General features: G+C 43.2%; 1 protein-coding gene across 1 annotated transcript in view; it reads left to right on the top strand.

Annotated features, from left to right (window-relative positions):
- Positions 1–19,546, top strand: part of LOC103645415 (uncharacterized) — a 53,343-nt gene extending 33,797 nt beyond the window's left edge. Inside the window, exons 2-4 of the mRNA XM_020543716.1 lie at positions 18,344–18,642; positions 18,845–18,917; positions 18,993–19,546. Of these exons, the coding sequence (XP_020399305.1) occupies positions 18,344–18,642; positions 18,845–18,917; positions 18,993–19,546 (926 nt within the window). The remainder of the gene's footprint in view (positions 1–18,343; positions 18,643–18,844; positions 18,918–18,992) is intronic.
- The last annotated feature ends 426 nt before the right edge of the window (positions 19,547–19,972 follow it).

The raw sequence follows: 19,972 nt of genomic DNA on the forward strand, positions 1-19,972 counted from the left end.
AGAAGCCCAATTTTACGCCCAAAAACTGAAATATCCAAAGGGGGCGTTGATATTCAACGGCAGTGGAGAAGAAGACTTTTTGTATTGTCTCCCTGACAGCAAGGAGATTTTTGTCTGTCGGGAGATGAGCAAGAGCTTCGGATTCCCAACGCTAGAAAACGGGCTCTCGGTGTTATCAAAAGACGAGCTAGCCGACAGCTTGGCGTACAATAGCATGAAGGTGCAAAAAATGAGGGTTTTGTATTATTTGTTGAAATCAAAAAAAAATCATTTGTTTAAACTTATTGAAACCAAACTTTTTTGCAGGGTCTCATACTTAGCAATGCCCTCAGGGCTCAAAAAGATGCTGAAGACGAAGGGTGCGTTATGGCCCTGAGCAACCTTCGTTCCGAAGTAATTGAACTAAGGAACGAAGGTCTCAAAAAAGATAAAATATTATATTCATTGATAAATAGAATAAAAGAAGACAAAGCTACTTTTAAAGCTCAAGCTGAGGCTCAGAAGCGTGAAATTGAAGATCTTCGAAAACAACTAGCCAGAGCTAAAGAGGAGTGCACACTTGAAGAAACAAAACGAGAAATCAGTGAACAATGGGCAAATCATTTGGAGAAAAATGTTGAAGAGCTTCGTGCATCTAAGAAAAGATGCTATAAAAAATCTATGGAATGTGTTAAGACAATAAAAACCAGCTTCGCCAGCGTTGGCGCATTCTCAAGTGAGGAGAGCTTCGTAAGGGGTGACCCCGAAGGCCCAATTGGATGGATCAGCCACGAAGCTGAAGCTTTTGAAGAAATTTTAAGTAGTCGAGGAGACATATGCGCCTTTTCAGGTGCCAGGGGAATTGCTACCATTTTGGAGAGGAAAGGCTGTGACCACGTGAAATTCTTGGCACAAACCGAAACCGCCTTGTCCTCCGAAGATATAAAAGACCCCTCGGCCGAAGCGAGCCTGGTTGGTGGAAAATTTTTCACCGACATCTGGGACAATGGTGGTCGTGAAATGGCCCAAGAAATTATTCGAAAAAGCGAGAAAGGCATTCATGACGCTAGAAAAGTAGCAGAGGCCACTGAAAAAAGTGCGGATCCCGAAGGGCAATTAGGTATTGACTAGTGGTTTTCGGCTCTTTGTTGTAATTTTTGATTTCAGACTTGTTTACGTTTTGTAATAAGGCCGTACTTTCTCCTTCCTCAGAACCTACCGAGCCATCGGCGGACCCCCACGCAAAGGGGGACGACGAAATTAGAAAAATGGTCGAAGCCATCATGGATAAAGTTGTTGATCAACTACTAAACGAAGCTGCCGAAATAGTTATGAGGGAAGATTAGATGTTATTGTAAAAACATTTAGAATGTAACATTTGTTGAGAAACATGTATAATATTTTGTAACTTTGAATGTAATATATTAGCTGTTTTTGGTTCTATTCTTTATGATGCATGAAACTTCTTATACATACCGTTTTTGAGCCTTCGGCGAAAAAACACCTTCCCTTCTTTTCATGCTTCGTAAATAATATCCGTGTTCTCATAAGATCAGTATCCAATCCTCTTAAAATCAATAACCATAGATCTTTCCATTTTAGAGTTTGACGAAGGTATAACTCTTCAATAGCTATTTTTTGTGCCTTGTCACTATTTCTTCGAAACAATCTTCGAATATCAATACTGAGACCCCCTTCTTGCGTTGTTGATGCAATATGATGTATGATGTTATGCTATGCGAATGATGTAATGATGTGATGTTATGCAAAATGATATTTGTCGAAGGTCGACGTTTTTTCACTGCAAGCCTCCCTTAGGAGCTTCTTCGCCTTTTACTTCAGCGGGATCAGCATTTATTTTTCGCTGTAAGCCTCCCTTTGGAGCTTCTTCGCCTTTTACTTTCAGCGGAATCAGCGTTTATTTTTCGATGTAAGCCTCCCTTAGGAGCTTCTTCGCCTTTTACTTTCAGCGGAATCAGCGTTTATTTTTCGCTGTAAGCCTCCCTTAGGAGCTTCTTCGCCTTTTACTTTCAGCGGAATCAGCGTTTATTTTTTGCTGTAAGCTCTGCATTCCCTTCGGAACGACTTTTGAGCAGAAAACTTACTCTGTGCTCCCTTAGGAATGACTTTTTGCTGCTTCGAAGAAATTATATTGTGTTCCTTAGAACAAATTTTTGATAATTCGAAGGTCCTCCTTGCCACCATAAATTCTTATGCTTCGGCAACTTGAGCCTATGGAGAAGATATATTTTCATTATGGTAAAAAAACGAAACTGTTACAAGAGATTGAAAACAACAAAAAGCACTTAAGCCTCCCGTAATTGTTCCTTATTAAGAAGAAAATAATACTGAATGTGAAAAGCTGCTGTCGGGGTAGGATATTTGTCAGTAAATGTGCTTCGACTCTGGCACAGTGCTATTGACTGTGCGAGCTTCGGACTCTTCCCTGAAGTCCCGTTGGAGGTGAGTGTGATGACTCCCTTCTGGCTGCTGGCCTCGTTGCGTTGGTGGTGGAGGTGGAGGCTGTTGCCAAGATGCTTGGGGTTGGCTTGCCGAAGCAACAGAAGCTGCAGGGTGGTTGCCTACATATTCTGGAATGTAAGGCGAATGGTACGGAGCAGTATGCATGACTTGCTTCAGCTGACTCTGTTGCGCTGCAGCTTCTGCTATCTCCTTTTGCTTCTGGATGGTAACATGGTACATCCTGGTAGTATGGCCCTTGTCCTCACCACAGAATAGACAATAAATGTTCCTTGGCTGATCCCCAAATCTTCCTCCGAAGCCCCTGGCGCCTCTGCCCCTTGGAGCTGGCGGCCGGAAAGAGCTTTGCTGCTGCCCCGAAGCTTGCGAGGAGTACTGTGGCCTTTGCTGTTGACTCCCTCTATCATCACTCTGAGTAGAGTTGTGAATTGACCTGACGTGCCTCAGATGAAATCTTCCTCCGAAGCCCCTAGTCATTTCAGAGAACCTGTATGCTTCCTCCCTTCTTTGGCGGAAGTCATTGTCAGCTCGAATATACTCGTCCATCTTCTGGAGCAGCTTCTCCAAAGTTTGAGGAGGCTTCCTGGCAAAGTATTGAGCTAAAGGTCCCGGCCGAAGCCCCTTAATCATGGCCTCAATGACAATTTCATTGGGCACTGTTGGTGCCTGTGCCCTTAGACGCAGGAACCTTCGGACATACGCCTGAAGGTATTCTTCGTGGTCCTGGGTACACTGGAATAAATCTTGAGCAGTGACCGGCTTCGTTTGAAACCCTTGGAAGCTGGTTATCAACATGTCCTTCAGCTTTTGCCATGAGGTGATTGTTCCTGGCCGAAGAGAGGAGTACCAGGTTTGTGCAACACTCTTGACAGCCATGACAAAAGACTTTGCCATGACTGCAGTATTGCCACCATACGAAGATATGGTTGCTTCATAACTCATCAAGAATTGCTTCGGGTCTGAATGACCGTCGTACATGGGGAGCTGGGGTGGCTTGTAAGACTGGGGCCAAGGTGTAGCCTGCAGTTCTGTTGACAGAGGAGAAGTATCATCAAAAGCAAAATTTCCATGATGGAAATCTTCATACCAGTCGTCCTCGTTGTAGAAGCCCTCCTGATGAAGCTCTCTGTGCGGAGGCTATCGGTTCTGGTCATCTTGAGCAAGATGGCGAACTTCTTCAGAGGCTTCGTCTATCTGCCTTTGCAGGTCAGCTAGACGAGCCATCTTTTCCTTCTTTCGTTGGACCTGTTGATGGAGCATCTCCAAGTTTTGGATTTCTTGATCCATGTCGTCCTCCGGAGGCATTGGACTGGTGGCCTTCCTCTTCTGGCTTCGGGCCTCCCTAAGAGAAAGGACATCCTGATTGGTATCCAGCGGCTGCAGAGCGGTAGCCCCTGTTGCTGAAGCTTTCTTCGGCGGCATGGTGAAGGTGATGCTTGCCAAAGGTGTTCAAAACTCAAAAAATGGAAGTGAGTTCACCGGAGGTGGGCGCCAATGTTGGTGACTTGTTCTCAAATGCTTCGAGTTAAGAACAAGGCAACATAAAAAGTGTTAAATATTAAGGTCCTTCGTCCTTTAAGACATTATGTCCCTTCGGATATAATGAATTCTGGACGAAGGTTATGAAAGAAAAAATCTTCGTAAGCACAATAGATGATAAGGAAGAATTCATATGCGAAATACGAAGAATAATATAGATATTATCATCAACTTATTTTTATTTTTATTATCATATTCAGAATAACAAGTTATAAATGTACCTTCGATTTGACGGAAAGTAAAGGTACAAGTGTGATGCAAAAAGCGAATGCCAAGTCAGCGTGAACAGTACGAGGGTACTGTTCATCTATTTATAGGCAAGGGACGCAGCCCATGTAGAATTACATTCATGCCCTTTACATTTATCAATAACTCTATAGTAATTCTTCGAGGTCTAATTTGCCTTTTCATCTTTAAGTCGGTTCCCCTTCTTTGCTATTATGCCGAAGCTTTTCTACGCACAGCTTCGTGATCACTTTATCCTTCGTCATAATCGCCTTTCGTCTCGCTCAGGCTTTGTCCTGATCATACTCTTGTATATTCATGACCCGATTCCGAAGATGCATGTTCACATATTTCACTTGGAAAACATTGTCAAATTATGTTTTTGAGGACCTTCGGAAGCCGAAGGCCCCCAACAGTAGCATACTCTGTGTAAAATAACCTTCGTCAGAAATCACTTTCATCGTAAAACAATGAAAAAGTCGAAGGAAAAATTTTACCTTGAAATTAGAATAGAATAAACTGCCGACGATATGCTGTCGTCGGTAGCGGCTGATGTCAGCTTCAAGCTTCGGGAAACCAAGACTCTTCGATAGAGTGTTGATAACCTTCGCTCCAGTTCGATCTCGGATGCACCCTAAGATTTCCTCGTTAATTCTGCCGAAGAGCAACGCCCCTGGCTGGTAGGCACAGGATATAGCATACTCCTGTAGCTCCTCTTTTTCAGCCTTAGATAATTCTTGACCAATTATATTTTGAAAATTGAAGCCTTTTTCCTCCGAAGTATCTTCGGCGACTGCCTTCCCTTTTTCAGGCATTGTGGCCAGGGTTTCTTTGGCGGCTGCAACAGCTTCTTCCGCAGCCATATCCAAGAGCATTCTATCAATATCAGATAATGTGCTCTTCAGATTGGTTTCTTCAGCAGTTGCAACTTCGGCAGTAGCAGCTTCAGTAGGAGCAGCTTCGGAAGAAGCAGCAACTTCGGCAGCTGGTGTTATTTTTGATGTTGAGGCCGGGGGTGGCGTATCTTCAATAGCTTCTATAACAGTAACAATCCTCCGCCTTTTTGGCCTAATCACCTTCTTCGCTGCCGAAGATTCCTCCTTCTTCTGTAAAAGTTCGTCAGATGCGGCCCCAGTGGACTTAGCAGCTTGATAGGTAAAGATTCGGTCAGTACCTTTAAATTTTTTTTCTACATCAGCAGCAGAAGGTGTTGAAGGGGTTTCTTCCTCTATCTCAGTTGTTTTTTTGCTTCGGAGCTATAGCCTTTCTCTTCTTTGGAGCAGCCACCTTTGGCTCAGGGCTGGATTTTCTCTTTTTTAAAGCTTCTTCATCTTCTTTCACCATCCTAGCAGCTTGTCTGCTCAGAACACTAACAAACCTCTTTCTCTTTTGCCCTTCGGCACCCTTGTTCAATCGCTCATAGTCAGGATATTCAAAGTTCAAGGCATCCATCACCCGATTCAACCTTCGCTTTGGTCGGGTACCGAAGGCTGCAGTCATCAGTTGATCCTCTTTTTTGGTGTAATTTCCTAGCACTTCATTACACACTGTTTCAATCATTTCCAGCCACTCTTGGCAAGGTTCTTTAAATTGTTTCTCAAATTTAAACCGATAAGGAAGTCGCACAAGCTCAAGTCCCTTCTTTGTTCCTTTTAGTTTCGGCATGCTAAATTCGCTCAAAGTCGGAGATGTTCTGTTAGCCAAGTATTCTTGAACTAGATCTCTGGTGCTGATCTGTTCGGCTACCACCCTGAATTCTGCCACAGCCTGTTGGCACGGTGACCCCGACGTCATGCGGCACAAGGGCCTAGTCAACACGAAGCTTAAGCTCAGCGGGCTCAGTATCAGCGCCTTCACCTTCTCCCTCTTCTCATCGGCCTTGACATAGAACCGCTCACTTTTCCAGCCGGTTGGCCACTTGGTGCGGTAGCTTAGCATCGGGGCCTTCATATCCTTGCGGTAAGCAAAGTTGTAACGGCCAAAATTCTCATGAAGCCCATCTTCTCTGGCCTTCGTTTGATAATGTAGCTCATGCACCCAGCAGAAAGCTTCAGCATTAGGGTCCACTCCTTGGCTTCGAAGGGCCCAGATGAAGACGCTAAGCCTAACGATAGCGTTAGGGGTCAGCTGATGAAGATATATTTCATAATTATCTAAAACTTCTCCAATCATCTCATTCAAGGGAAACCGCAATCCCGCTCTAAAAAAGCTCTTAAAAACCACCACTTCATCTTTTTTGGGCTCTGGGGTGGTTTATTCGCCGACAAAACAAAGAAGCTTCTTCTCTGTCTCCCCGAAGTAGCCCAGCTTTATCATCATGGGTATATCAGCTTCAGAAATGGTAGATTTACCAAAATCTAAGTGGCTAGGTTTTGATGGGATCAGAATGATATAATCTTCTTCTTCATCAGTGATTTCTTCCTCAACATCTTGTTCAGTTTTGGCAGCAGGTGCACCTTGTTCAATGACTTCCTCTATCACAACCAGTCCTGATTGTCTCATCACTTTAGAAATCGGGGCAGTCTCGATAGCTTCGACCTCCTCTCTGTCACAGGTCACTCTCGCAGTTGAACGTACTCTAGCCATCTGATGTTGAATCTCTTACAGTTCTTACAAAGTTGATGATTTTTACAGTTTTGACGAAGCTCCCTCTTATGCCAAAGCTAAAACAAAATGATGCTTTGCTCGAGAATGCAATGAAAAAGCTTCGGCCATGGTTAAATTTTTCAGCAGCACAACAGTGCAATGGCAATGAATGTTGTGGTAACTTCACACCTACCCGTCTGTTTATATAGTGCTCCAGGTGGGAAGGTGAATCGTCAAGTCGCTCGCACCCGCTGAACAGTTACCCGCACCCACTGAATGATGGACCACTCGGCGCGTGGGAGCTGAATTGCCAAATCGCACGTACCCGCTGCATGGTGGGCCACCTCGCGCTTGGAATATTTTAATCGTTTCTCGGCAACGAGCTCAGGGAAGGTGTTTTCGGACCTTCGGCATTCCGAAGCCTTGGAGAATTTTTCACGGATCAAGCTCGTTATGAAAAACGATCTAGCACCGTGAAGGGGCTACTGTTGGGGGTCTGCTTCATCGCCGAAGGTCCTATAAGAAGAAGCACCTTTGGAAGACCAACACAGAAGCAACACCGAAGCTACCATCCAAGAAGCTTCGGCATAGCGACACGCCTTGAGACGAAGGGTTGCACCGACTTAAAGATGAAAGGACCGATCATCCCATGATAATTTGTGTCATGATTGCAACCAGTTGTAAAGGACATAAATGTAATTTCACATAGGCTACGCCCTGTGCCTATAAATAGATGAACAGTACCCTTGTACTATTCACGCTGACTTGTACTCGCTCGTGCATCACGCATGTACTTTTGTCTTCTGTCAACCGAAGGTACAGATGTAATTCAATATTGTTCTTATTTATTCATGGTTATACAATACAAGATATATTAATAGTGTCATATGATTATCCATGTTATTTCTTACATTTCATATGCTTCGTCTTTCATTGATATATGCTACGATGATGAAGGTACGTCCTTCATAACCTTCGTCCGAAGATCGTTATATGCTTAGGGAAATAATGCTTCGAAGGACGAAGGGCATTAACCATTAACCTATTTTTGTGTTGTCTTGTTCTTAACTCATAGCAAGAACAAGTCCCCAACAGTTAGCGCTCCTGCTCCTCGCGCAGGTGGTATTGCAGTCTCTCTAGGTGGCTCGACTATCCAGACACTGTGCGGCAAAAGTGGATGCTCCGCAAGGCGAGAGGGCAGGAAAGGGATCACCGACTTACATGTGGTGCACCTAAGACGAGCCATCTACAAAAGATATTGTAAGCATAAGAGTAAGAACAGAATTATATGACCAACAAGTAAACCATATGCAGAATAAGATAATTTTTTGTAAGGTGAGTATATATATGTGGTATAACATAGAATTGGTTGAGATGACCAACTTTTGAAGTAACACCAAAGGTCAAGGTGAGAATAAGGGTCTATATATAGTCCTTAGAGCGACCATTCTAGTTTTGGTTAGCGGTCCTATAGTCAGCAAGGCTTTGATACCACTTATGTCACACCCAGTTTTTGGAAGGCAAACCGAATGCGAACCATGTACGTGTCAGGATAAGAAATTCACATACACAATGATTATGTAATTTGACATCATCACACATTGCTTAAAATAATAGCATAATTAAGTACTTTATTACATCATGATGTCCAAAACATACACAAAGTCATTAACTTAAACCACAATCAAAGTGTTGAACGAAACGCAGTACAATAAGGCCTTCACAGGCAGTTGACTGGGGGTTTGCCACTAATCTATTCTAGAACTCGTCGAAGTCCTGAAACTCCTGAAAATCCTCCATGTTGCCTTCATCTTCTCCTAAGAACAGGTTGCAATAGGGACAACCTGGAGTTTGGTGTTTTTAAGCAAGGGTGAGTACACATCAACGTACTCAGCGCATGTCCTATTTGGCTAAAGTGGACTAGTTGTATGAGGGGTTAAGCTTAAAGTAGTTACTTTTAGTTGGTCAGGTATTTATTTCTAGTAGAGAGCCAAGTTTTAACAATAATCCCAAGTTTTTACCCAAACAGTACTCCTTCCAAGAGGAAATACCAGAAACCACCATTATTATAAACATCATCATTGAGCATCATCATAAAGGTACCCAGAGTAACTCTAATCAAAGGAGCTCCCAAGGCTGCTCATAATCGTGAGCACAACTGATATACCAGTTTCTAACCCTCTATAGAGGTTGCACACTTTACCCACGAGCCGTGATTCCCTTTCTGCCCAAGGAGCGCTACTCCCCATTGACCACTACCTAGGTGGCCTGGAAGGGTATCACTATGTAGCCTTTACAAAGATTCCCTAGAGGTCATAGTCGCCCGTTAGGTTTCTCCAGTTTGATAAACACAGTACCTCTCCCCACAGGAAGGGTGACTAACAAAAGCAACACGAAAGAACCTCGGCACCCAACCTCAGCAGAGCAAGTACTGTGCCCGGACCCCATTGACAGCACGACGGCGAAGCCGACTACACCACGAGTTCCTTTAATTAATCAGCTAAGGGTATCCCATACCACCTTCATGGTTGTATTATTTTTCCGGATGGTCATCCAACGAATAGGTCCTTACGGAGAGGTACTCAGGAAACAGTTTGAGTCACCTAAAGTATCACAAGTTCATCATCATGACTAGAATAACATCATCATGTTCATTGATTAAAGTAAAGCAATATCATGATACTAATCATAGTAACCAATTCCTAAAGGATAACCAAGGACAAGAAAACAGAACACTAGTCAATCCTTAGGTCGATCATAGTATGCAGGATAATGAATTATAACGTAAGTAGGACATAACGGGTCAGAGAACACTTGCCTTCACCAGGTTGCTGCTCAGGGAAGTCTCTTGCAACACACTCGGGAACCACGAACTGCTCGTTGTCTACACAAAGCAATCATTCATTCAACACACTTGGAGAATAATAAAAGAACAGTACACCAAATATATGCAACAGAGTGAACACAGGTTCAATAAAGGGGTAAAGACACATAGGTGACATCTAGGTTTTGGGGTACATCACTATACCTAATGGTCTATTGTTCTCTAAATAGGTCTATCTTAGTAAATTACTTACTTAAACAAAGTTATTCTAGGGATGGGGTCATACACTAAATGGGATTAGATCTACAAGGTTAAACACTTGAATATTCATTAGGGCTTTCACTTTTATTTTAATTCTAATAAAGATTGTATAGCCTTACACTAACCTAGAGACTAACCACAAAACTGAGACATGGAAAAAATGAATGAAAATAATTTAAATAGATAGAGAATAACATAATGAACATTTTGCAATTTTGGCGTTCATAAGCAAAAGTTATGAATTTTGGAAGTTTTAGAATTCAAAAACCCTAATTTAGACACTATTTCTGTGATTAAAATAAAGTCTAGGGGTCTCTCTGCAAGAAACCAGGGACTCAGGTGAAATAAATCAGGACGACGAATTTGTTTCTAAGAAATCAGGGGTCCCTTTAACAAAATGGTCGAGCGAAGGGGTATCGGGCATTCCTGGCCATCCGATCTTAGATCGACGACTGAGATCAAACCCCGCAGGCGAGCATGCGCGCGCGAGCGCGAGCGCGCACTTACAGGCAGGCCAGGGCGGGCAGTGGCCTAGGGTGAGGGCGGGACCGACTGGCCGGGCCCAGCGGAAGGGGCACGGGTGAGGGGGGAATCTGGGCGGTCAGATCTTAAGGGGACGATCAGGATTAGATCTGGTTTATTTGAGACGGAGCCATCCGATCTAGGATAGATGTCTGAGATTAGACGTCCAAATCTGGTCGGCTCTCCCTAGGTGCTAGTGGCAGCGGCGCCCGTGTCCATGGCAGAACTTCGCCGGAGACGAGGGCGCGGGCACGCTGGGGGTCTAAGGCGATGGGGAGGGCTCAGAGAGGTCGAGGGGAGTGTGGTGAACACGGGCGTGGGCACGACACCGACGCAGAGGCACCGGAAGGTAGTCGTCCACGGTGAGGTGGCTCGGTGGCGGCGCGACCTCACTCCGATGAGAAATCGCGTGCAACCGAGAGCAGGGAAGGGAGAAATAAAGGATGGGGGAGGTGGGTTACCTCGATGGGTCTCTTGGGACCTTGAGCGGTGACAGGGACGAAGCGAGGACTCGGGTCGACGGCGGCGGTGCTGCGGCTGCGCGGAGGGAAGTCTGGTGAGCGTGGGTAGAGAGAAACAGAGGGGAGGGGCGAATTGAGGGGTGTCCCAGGTCGCAGACGCAGAGGCAAAACTCACCGAGGCAACAAACTCGGTGAGGACTCGACGGCGACCACGAAACAAGCTCGAGACCACGGCGAACAACGGCGATGTCTTCTTTGGCGTGCGCATGGCGCGAGGCGAGGACGGGAGCTCTGCGGGTGTGCGAGTGAGGGAGGGGAGGGGGTGAGTGGGGGCGCAGCTTCAAAAGGGGTCGGGCACGTGGGGAGGTGGCCGGGAGACGCGCGACGTGGACGCGTCCATGGTGGGGCGTGTGCGCGGACAATTGGGGAGGACAGGACTAAGAGGCGGGGTCCATGGGTCAACGGAAGGGGCGCACGAGCGAGCGGGCGGCGCCGATAGGCGGGGCCATGCTGATAGAGAGATATGGGGCAATGGGTGCGCGCGTGATCGAGGGAATCAGCGCCGACAGGCGGTTTCCACCGCGAAGAGAGAGAGAGAGAGCGCGGGCGCGCGCGGGCACGAGCGAACTGGGCCGACTGGGCCGAAAGGCTAAGAGAGAGGGTGTTTGGGCTGCTTTGGCTTTTCTTTTTAAATCAGAATTTTTAATTCCTTTTCTTTTTGTTTTCTCTAATGAATTCAAATCCAACCAACCACAAATTCAAATTTGAATATTTCAAACATGTGTATCAACCAAAAACAAAGCTTAAGCTCAGCATGACAACATTTCATGTCTCCCCTAGGTTTTAATGTACTAAAGTAATAATTACATCTCCAAATAATTAACCAAAACTCTACTGAAGGAAGAGAAAAAAATCTATAGAGAATAGAAAAGAGGTAAAACATTAATTTGGTAGATATTAGAGAAGAGATTTTATACCCCAAATTCAGGGTGTTACATGTGTGGTGATGTCCAATTATGTAATCGCTGTGTACGTGAATTTCTGATCATGACACGTACATGGTTTACACTCGGTTTGCCTTCCAGAACCGGGTGTGACATTCCTGGATTGGGGTTGACCGACAAGGACGTCGGTCTTCTAAGGGGGATGGATTGTGATATCGTGACCCTAATGGATGGTGATATCCTAGCCAAGACTTGATAGAATTAATAGAGTACTCATACCAAAAAGGTGCATCTTCTTTTTCGGAAGTCTGTCTCGAAAGAACCTTCAAGTTAAGTGTGCTTGGCTTGTAGCAAATTGGGATGAGTGACCGGCCGGGAAGTTTTCTCGGGTGCGTATGAGTGAGGATGAAGTGTGTACAAAAAACTCGTGTTGGTCTGTGGGGATAGTCTATGGTACTAAAGAGCTGACAGGAGTAAATACCGTCGGTCCGAGATTGGACGGGGTGTTACAAAATCACCCTTCTTCACCCTAAATCGGGGAAACACCACAAAGTGATGTGACTCCATCTGACTCGAAGGCATTTGAGCCCCCATTGCTCATGTTCACGTAAAGCCAATGATCCGTCCACTGCCCCTAGCGATTTTTGGCACACAACACACGTTCAATAATCTTCTCCGAAGTCTTCCCAATCTTTGTACTAAAGGTGCAGCTTCCAAACTAATTTAGCAATCCACCAACTGTCCTTTTGCCAATGCAAGTAGTAGAACTTAATGAACACCTCTATCGAAGGCATCCGTACGTAGGTCACGGTCGCCTAGGCATACTTTGCTAGAGCAACGAGAGCATTAGTTGTAAGCTAATGCAACTACACCTAAAACCTCTCGAGGACCTCGATAAGAAAATTGTGGCACAGCAAGCGAAGTCCAACACTAAAGAATTCCTTAAAGCCATGACTTCGCCCTCCGGTGGCAGCGTTGTTTTCGAGGGGTGTCACAGGGTGGGCCATAGTGGCTCGCCTGCGGCCTGGGCATAAAATCTAGTGAATTTTGGGTTTGCAGGGTTATTATTTCATAATTAAACTGTTGTACGGTATATTTCAGAAATGTAGTAGGTAACCGAGGGTACGAGCATACTTTGTACACGAGACCCCAGTCTAGACCCTTGAGAGGGACTCTTGACAAGATGGCTAAGCTAACATGTTTCTCGTTTTCCTCGTACATAATTGCTCCCACCTGCTCCCGAGTGTCTAGGCCCGCTTGTCAGGATCCAACAGACGGGTATGAGGGTAATTTAGTCCCCATGAAGGATTGAAATAGGGAAAATTTAGTCCTCGTCTGGTTCACGGTTCGTGGGATGGGGATCCCCATCCCCGTTCCTGGCGTGCTCACCCCGCGAACTTCTCTTGGTCTAAATTAGTACATTGACTTATTAAAATTATATTAAAAACTCAATACATAGTCTATTATAAACTAGCAAACTAAACTCTAAAGTAGATATCTTTTGTATTTTAAACCGTGCTTGTCTAATTTATATTAATTTGGTATAACTATTTTAAAATTGTCTCTAAATATTGCACTTCCTAACAGGCAGCTGCACTTCCTGTATCAACCAAAATATTATGGACCAGAAATCCTTTGATCACACAAGAGATAACCATAGCATCATTGTGTGGGTAATCCTTGAGCTGGAGATCCTCTTGAGAAAAGGTAATTGGGATGTGAGACCATCTTGATTTGATGAAGGGTCCTTATACCCCTACGTGTTGTACTCTTCTCTGTGCCTCCTTCTTTTGTTTCTTGTTGGCCGGCTCTGAGCATGAACCGCCTGTTATCGGGAGAATCAGCTTCAGAGCCGAAGCAGTTCCAGCTTGATTCTTTGTCGAAGCCATCAGCTCAAAAAAGTGGAAGTGAGTTCACCGGAGGTGGGCGCCAATGTTGGAGACTTGTTCTCAAATGCTTTGAATCAAGAACAAGGCAACATAAAATGTTAAATATTGATGTCCTTCGTCCGTTGAAGCATTATCTCCTCAAGGATTTAATGAACTTTGGACGAAGACCATGAGCAAAACATCACGAAGGTCATACCTTCGTGATCAGACTTATAAAACAATATGAAATAAAATAAAAAACATGGAGTATTAGAAAGAGATATGCCATAAATAGATAACATTGTTCACATATTTCCTTATATGAATTTAAATACCAAAACATTATATTTAGGCATATTTATACCTTTGCCTTGGCAGAAAACAATAATTCCAGGGCAGTGCGTTTGCGATTACAGGATTCTGTGAACAGTAAAGGAATATTGTTCACTATTTATAGGCACAGGACACAGCCTGTAAGGAATTACAATCATACCCCTTATAAAAGTTTACAACAATGACTCAGACCCTTATGGACTAAAAGGTCATTCTATCTTTAAGTCGGTTCGATCCTTCATCTCCGGATACGCTATAACACCGAAGCTTCATGAGTGGTAGCTTTGGCATCACGTATAAGCAGCTTTAGCTGAAGTTGTTTCTTCCTGCAGGACCTTCGGCGACGAAGCATGGTCCCAACAGCGGGGATAATTTTCCCGATGGGGTGTGGGATGGAAGAAAAATCTCCCCGTGAACGTTCACGGGACGAGAAATGTTTCTCCCCGCGGAGACAGGATAGGGAGCCATTCCCGACGGAGAAGTCATGTTTGTCATCTCTAATTATATATCACTAGTAATATAAGATGTTTCTCCCCGCGGAGACAGGATAGGGAGCCATTCCCGACGGAGAAGTCATGTTTGTCATCCCTAATTATATATCACTAGTAATATAAGATTAACATAATTATTTATTTACCATATAAGTATTTTTAATGTTATAAATGGTGTATATCATTTTTATAGTACCATTATTAAAATTTAAATCATTTATAATTAGTAATTAGTGATAAAAATAAGTTTTAAATGGTTTCATCATATACTTTTTCCTTAATAGATATAGATAGTGTTGGATATTGCAAGGTTTTGTGGAATACGAATATGAAATCAGATAGAGAAAAATACTATAAATCAAATTTGAATATATCTATTTAACATTCATATTAAAATTAAATGTCAATATGGATATTTATATTAGTATTTTTAACGAATACAAATATAGATACTTCAGATGTACATGCATCCATATTCATAGTGGTCTCTATCCTACTCCTTATCTCACTCCTTATTTTAAACTCCTATACACAAAAAATATAAAATAGTGTTATATACGCCCGCATGCACGAGTGCACGACGTTGGTGGAGTTGGCCTAGGTCGGTGTCTGGGCTGGGCTTGTGACCTGGGCCGTTTTAATCTGTTAAGGCGGTTCACGTGTCTGAGATGGCGATGGCATAAGTCGGTGGTTGTAACGGTTCTGGACATGGAACAAGAACAACTCAGAATCCTCTCCACTACCTCTGTCATTCCCTGTCTGAATTTTTGTTCTTCTCCATAAGGCCTTGTTCGCTTGGCCCGGGAACGGTCTGGATTGGAAATAAACCTCCTTGGATCAGCCCCCCTTGGATGAAATCCTGACCCACATAGCAACACTATTCGTTTCAGCCCACTCGGGCGTCAACCCCGGCCCACCCCGGGCGTTCCCTCCTCATCCCGGTCGGGGTACAAGCCTCATCCCTTCGGCGTGGAAACAACCAACGTTCTCGCTGGCGGCGCGCGAGGCTGCTATGGCGGTCTACGGGATGAAGGCGACTCCACGAGTTCACTGTCTCACCAACTGAACGGCTGGCGTCGGCGGCAACAAGATCCACGGGACGGAGGCGGAGGCGGCAGAGGCAGCTAAGGGACGAAGGCGCCCAAGATCTGCCGTGGCTTCTTCACCGCCTAATCCAAGCGAACAAGGCTGTGGTGGCTACTTCTCGCCGGTATATACGTCCTTCTCCTCCTCTAGCTCCTTCCATCTACTGGCCATGAACTAGAAATCTTGGTGCTAGGGTTCCATGTACTGACGAGGCCCTGTGTTCGTGTCATGCCCAATCACGATTCTTGAGATTTTGTAGCACCAATCTTGAATTGTGAACTAACACTTGCAGTGGACTCGTGGAGTCGCCTACCAATTTTGGTTGATCTCGGAGCTGTCCTCGCTGCGGTTGCTGCAGGACGCCTCCGTCTCCTTATTCAGGTTGATCAGCTGTCTCCTTGTTCAGGTTGTTCAGTGCCAGTATCTGCATCAGAAGCGATCAATTAATCGCTGGCTGTTATAAATTAGTGTAAAAATGTTCTGGCCCACCCAACCAAAATGTTCTGTTGATATGCCAAGTAACCGGAGAGGAGATGATCGTCTAATCATGTTCTATTGTTATATATTTCAAGTTTTGAACTGTGAACTAAGACTTTTATGGCTTTTGGTTGAAAGTGAGGTTGCAACTTAGGAAGAGGAGAGATGAGGATGATGATGTCCTTCGTCTAATCAGTTTTAGTTTTTGACGGGTCTGTAAAACTGGGTAGCAAGTGAGGTTGCAGCTTGCTGCCAATTCTCTCTTCTCCACGCATTGTAGTTAGCCTGATTGGTTTACTTGTGTATTTAGTAACCTCCCCTAATTGGATCTGTTGGAACTCTATGTAAGAGGGTAAATAAAGAAAGTCACATATTCGCATGGTTGTACGTATTATATTTGTAGATGTATTTTTAACAAAAACCCGTTATATTTCTAGATTATTCCTGCACCGGTTCAAGTTGGAGAAGACGAACTTCCACCGTCTTGGGATCCAATATCCTCTTCATTAGGTACTTGTTATATCCTAAATGTTTTTTCTTACATCCTTTTTCGCTTATGTTGGTGTTTATTTTCTACAATGAATTTCTTTTTAGTTAGCAATGGATGTGGCATTAAGTGATCACCTTAGGAAGAGGAGAGATGAGGATGATGATGATATGATGCTGTTTTTTTACCTATGCTACATATGTTGGGTTCTAGTTCCAACACAGTAAGGAAAAAAATGCAAAGGAATACATCAAAATTAAGTGGCGAAGAACATGTTCAGGAGTTGCTGCAAGGTCATGTGAAGAACTGTCGGGTAGCGTTCAGGATGGAGCCTAAAATTTTCAAATCATTGGTGAATTATCTTAGAAGGGAGAGGCCGGTTCATGATACCAGGATTAAGGTCGAGGAAAAGCTAGCATTCTTATTATACATGCTCAGCCATAATGCCTCATTTGAAGACCTAATAGAAGAATTTGGGCATAGTTGTGATACATATCATCATCACATAAAGCATTTTTTGACCTAGTTGTTCCTACCCTCTCCAAGCAATTTCTGAAGCCACCAAATCCTATTCATGTCCATCAACAAATTGAAAAGAATCCTAGGTTTTATCCCTACTTCAAGGTGATTACATGGACTATTCCATGTTATGTCAATAATTGTTATTTTCCTTCCAATGTTTAGAAATTCACGTGTAGTTTTTTCTATGCAGAATTGCATTGGCGCAATCGATGGCACTCATGTGCCTATATCGATATCACCAGACAAAGCCTCTCCATTTAGGAATAGGAAGGGCAGCCTTACTCAAAATGTAATGGTAGCATGTGATTTTGATCTCAATGTAACTTTCATATCTACTGGGTGGGAGGGGTCTGCGATGGATGCTAGAGTTCTTAGAGCTGCAATGAACAGTGGCTTCCAAGTAACCCCAGGGAAGTTTTATTTAGTAGATGGTGGTTATGCCAACACACCATCTTTTCTTGCCCCATATCGTGGACTCAGGTATCGTTTGAAGGAATATGGTGCAGGTCGTCGAAGACCTCAGATCTACAAGGAGATCTTCAACCATCGCCATACAGTGCTGAGGAATCATATTGAGAGGGCCTTAGGACTTATAGAGAAACGCTTCCCCATCCTTAAAGTTGCCACATTTCATAAAATAGAAAACCAAGTGAAGATACCGGTAGCCGCTGCTGTGTTGCACAACATTATTTGATCTCTCAAATGAGATGAACAATGGTTAGAAGATCAACAAGAAAATGTTCAAGGCAATGTTGTTGACCTTCCAGATGGAGATCAAAGCAACGATCAGGGCAATGAACAAGGCAACAATCTTAGAGACAAAATTGCACAAAAAATGTGGACCGATTATCAACAACATAGAAATAATTAGTTGTGCATTCAAATAGGATTTAATGTTATAGAGATTGTAATAATTTATGATGTGTAATGAGTATCCTCCTAGTTTGGAAATGAAACAGTTTTCTTTGTGATAATGAGTATTCTCTAAAATTTAGTATGATTTAGCCTTATTAGTATCATGTTCTAATTATGCTCATGTTATAAGTTAACATGGTTGGAAGGGGGTCTACAAGATTAAACATGTTTGGAAGAGGGTCACCGAGATTAAACATGCTCTTATCCAAAGGTGCACAAAAGAAAAAAAACTCCTACAAATGCTGCTTCAAAGACACATGGACGCTCTCCGAAAGGTATACATGTTGATTCTTTCTAATTTGTCTTGGTTCTTTCTTATGTTGCTGATGTGCTGATTTGTAGGGAAAACAAGAGCAAATTGGAATTCTAAGACCCTTGTTGACTTGTTACATGAACGCAATACTCTTGAATATAAGGGTAACAATGGTTGGACACCTGATGCATGGAACAAGATTGCTAAGGAATTTCAAGAGAGGGAAAGATATGCAGGTTTCTCAAAAATCCAAATCCAAGAAAAGGAAAAAGAGTTAAAGAGAGATTACAAGATATTGAAAGATGCAAGAAAACAAAGCGGGGTTTCTTGGGATGAGATGAGGTGTATGATTCAAGTTGATCCACAAATATGGGACAACATAATCAAAGTAAGTTTATTTCTCCAATGATCGTTACATTTCATAGTAGTGTATATGAAATAAGCTGTTATGCTAGTATAGGAAAAATGATTGCAGCAGTTTTATAGCATCTTCTATGTACATATTTTCTGTGTAGTTACTTTATGGATAACATTTAGGACATGTCCTATAATTTCTTTTAGTAAATAAGTTGTTTGACTTTATTGTGCAGTCATTTCCAAAGGCTAAGAAATTTCGCAACAAATCTTTCCCTCTTTTTGAAACTTTGGGAGACCTACATGATGGTTAGTTTCACCATGTCACATCTATGCTTGTTTACCATGTTGTACTATTCCTTACACTAAAACTTCCATGTACAGGCAATACTGTTGAAGGGACCTACAATTTCACTTCTACTCAACCAAATGGTCCATATCTCACACAAATTGGGACTGGAGATGTTCCTATCAACGTAGAAGACCATGAAGATGTGAGAGAGCTTCTGGCAGACCACGAACAAAATGAAGTAGAAGACAGAGTGTATGAAGTTGAAGGAGTGGATGTAAATGCTGGTAAACAAGACAAAAGACCAAAAAGGACTATTGTTGTTTCAAGGAATGGAGAAGAAAAAGGACTAAAGAGACAAAAGAAGAGTTCCAACATAGAGGTATTGATGGAGAGGTACCTAGACATTAGAAGCAAACAAGCTGAAGATGAAGCAACACTATTAGCAAGAGAAATGGAGGCAGGAGGAGCTGATGACTTCTCAATTAAGAATTGCATATCAGTTCTAAACACATTGGAGGTCACAAAGGAGGAGAAGGTCAAAGCCTATAAGGTGTTTAAGGACCCTGACAATCGCCAAATTTTGTTGAGCGCATGCAATGATGATAGAGAGGCTGCATTGATGTGGTTGAGGGACGAGATGGCTTAGCAAGTATACCTAAGGTTAACTGCAAATCCTAACTCGATTTTGCATAGCTTGCATTATAAGAGGTCATGAATTCTGCACAATAAGTATACAGATGATATGATAGCTCATGAGTTGTCTAGTTTTATACCTTAGTCTTGTTGCATGATAAGGGCTTGTTTAGCTTTATCTTTCTTTGCACTCCCTTTCTTACTTTCTTTCTTTCTCCCTTTCTTTCTTAGTCTCGTTGCATGATAAGGGCTTGTTTAGTTTGTTGCAAGGTCATGATAAGGCCTGAAATGCTCCATCAGAAATGCTCAAATCAGACGCCAGGTTGCGTTGAGCGATGCAACAGAATCAGATCAGTGAGGAAGAAATGATGAAAAAAGAAATCACCCTAACATTGTCTATTTGTAACTGATATTTTAAAAGGCAACTTCTTGTTGCCCA

The sequence above is a fragment of the Zea mays genome, chromosome 1 (genome assembly GCF_902167145.1).
Source record: "Zea mays cultivar B73 chromosome 1, Zm-B73-REFERENCE-NAM-5.0, whole genome shotgun sequence".
In the NCBI taxonomy this organism is placed as follows: Eukaryota; Viridiplantae; Streptophyta; class Magnoliopsida; order Poales; family Poaceae; genus Zea; species Zea mays.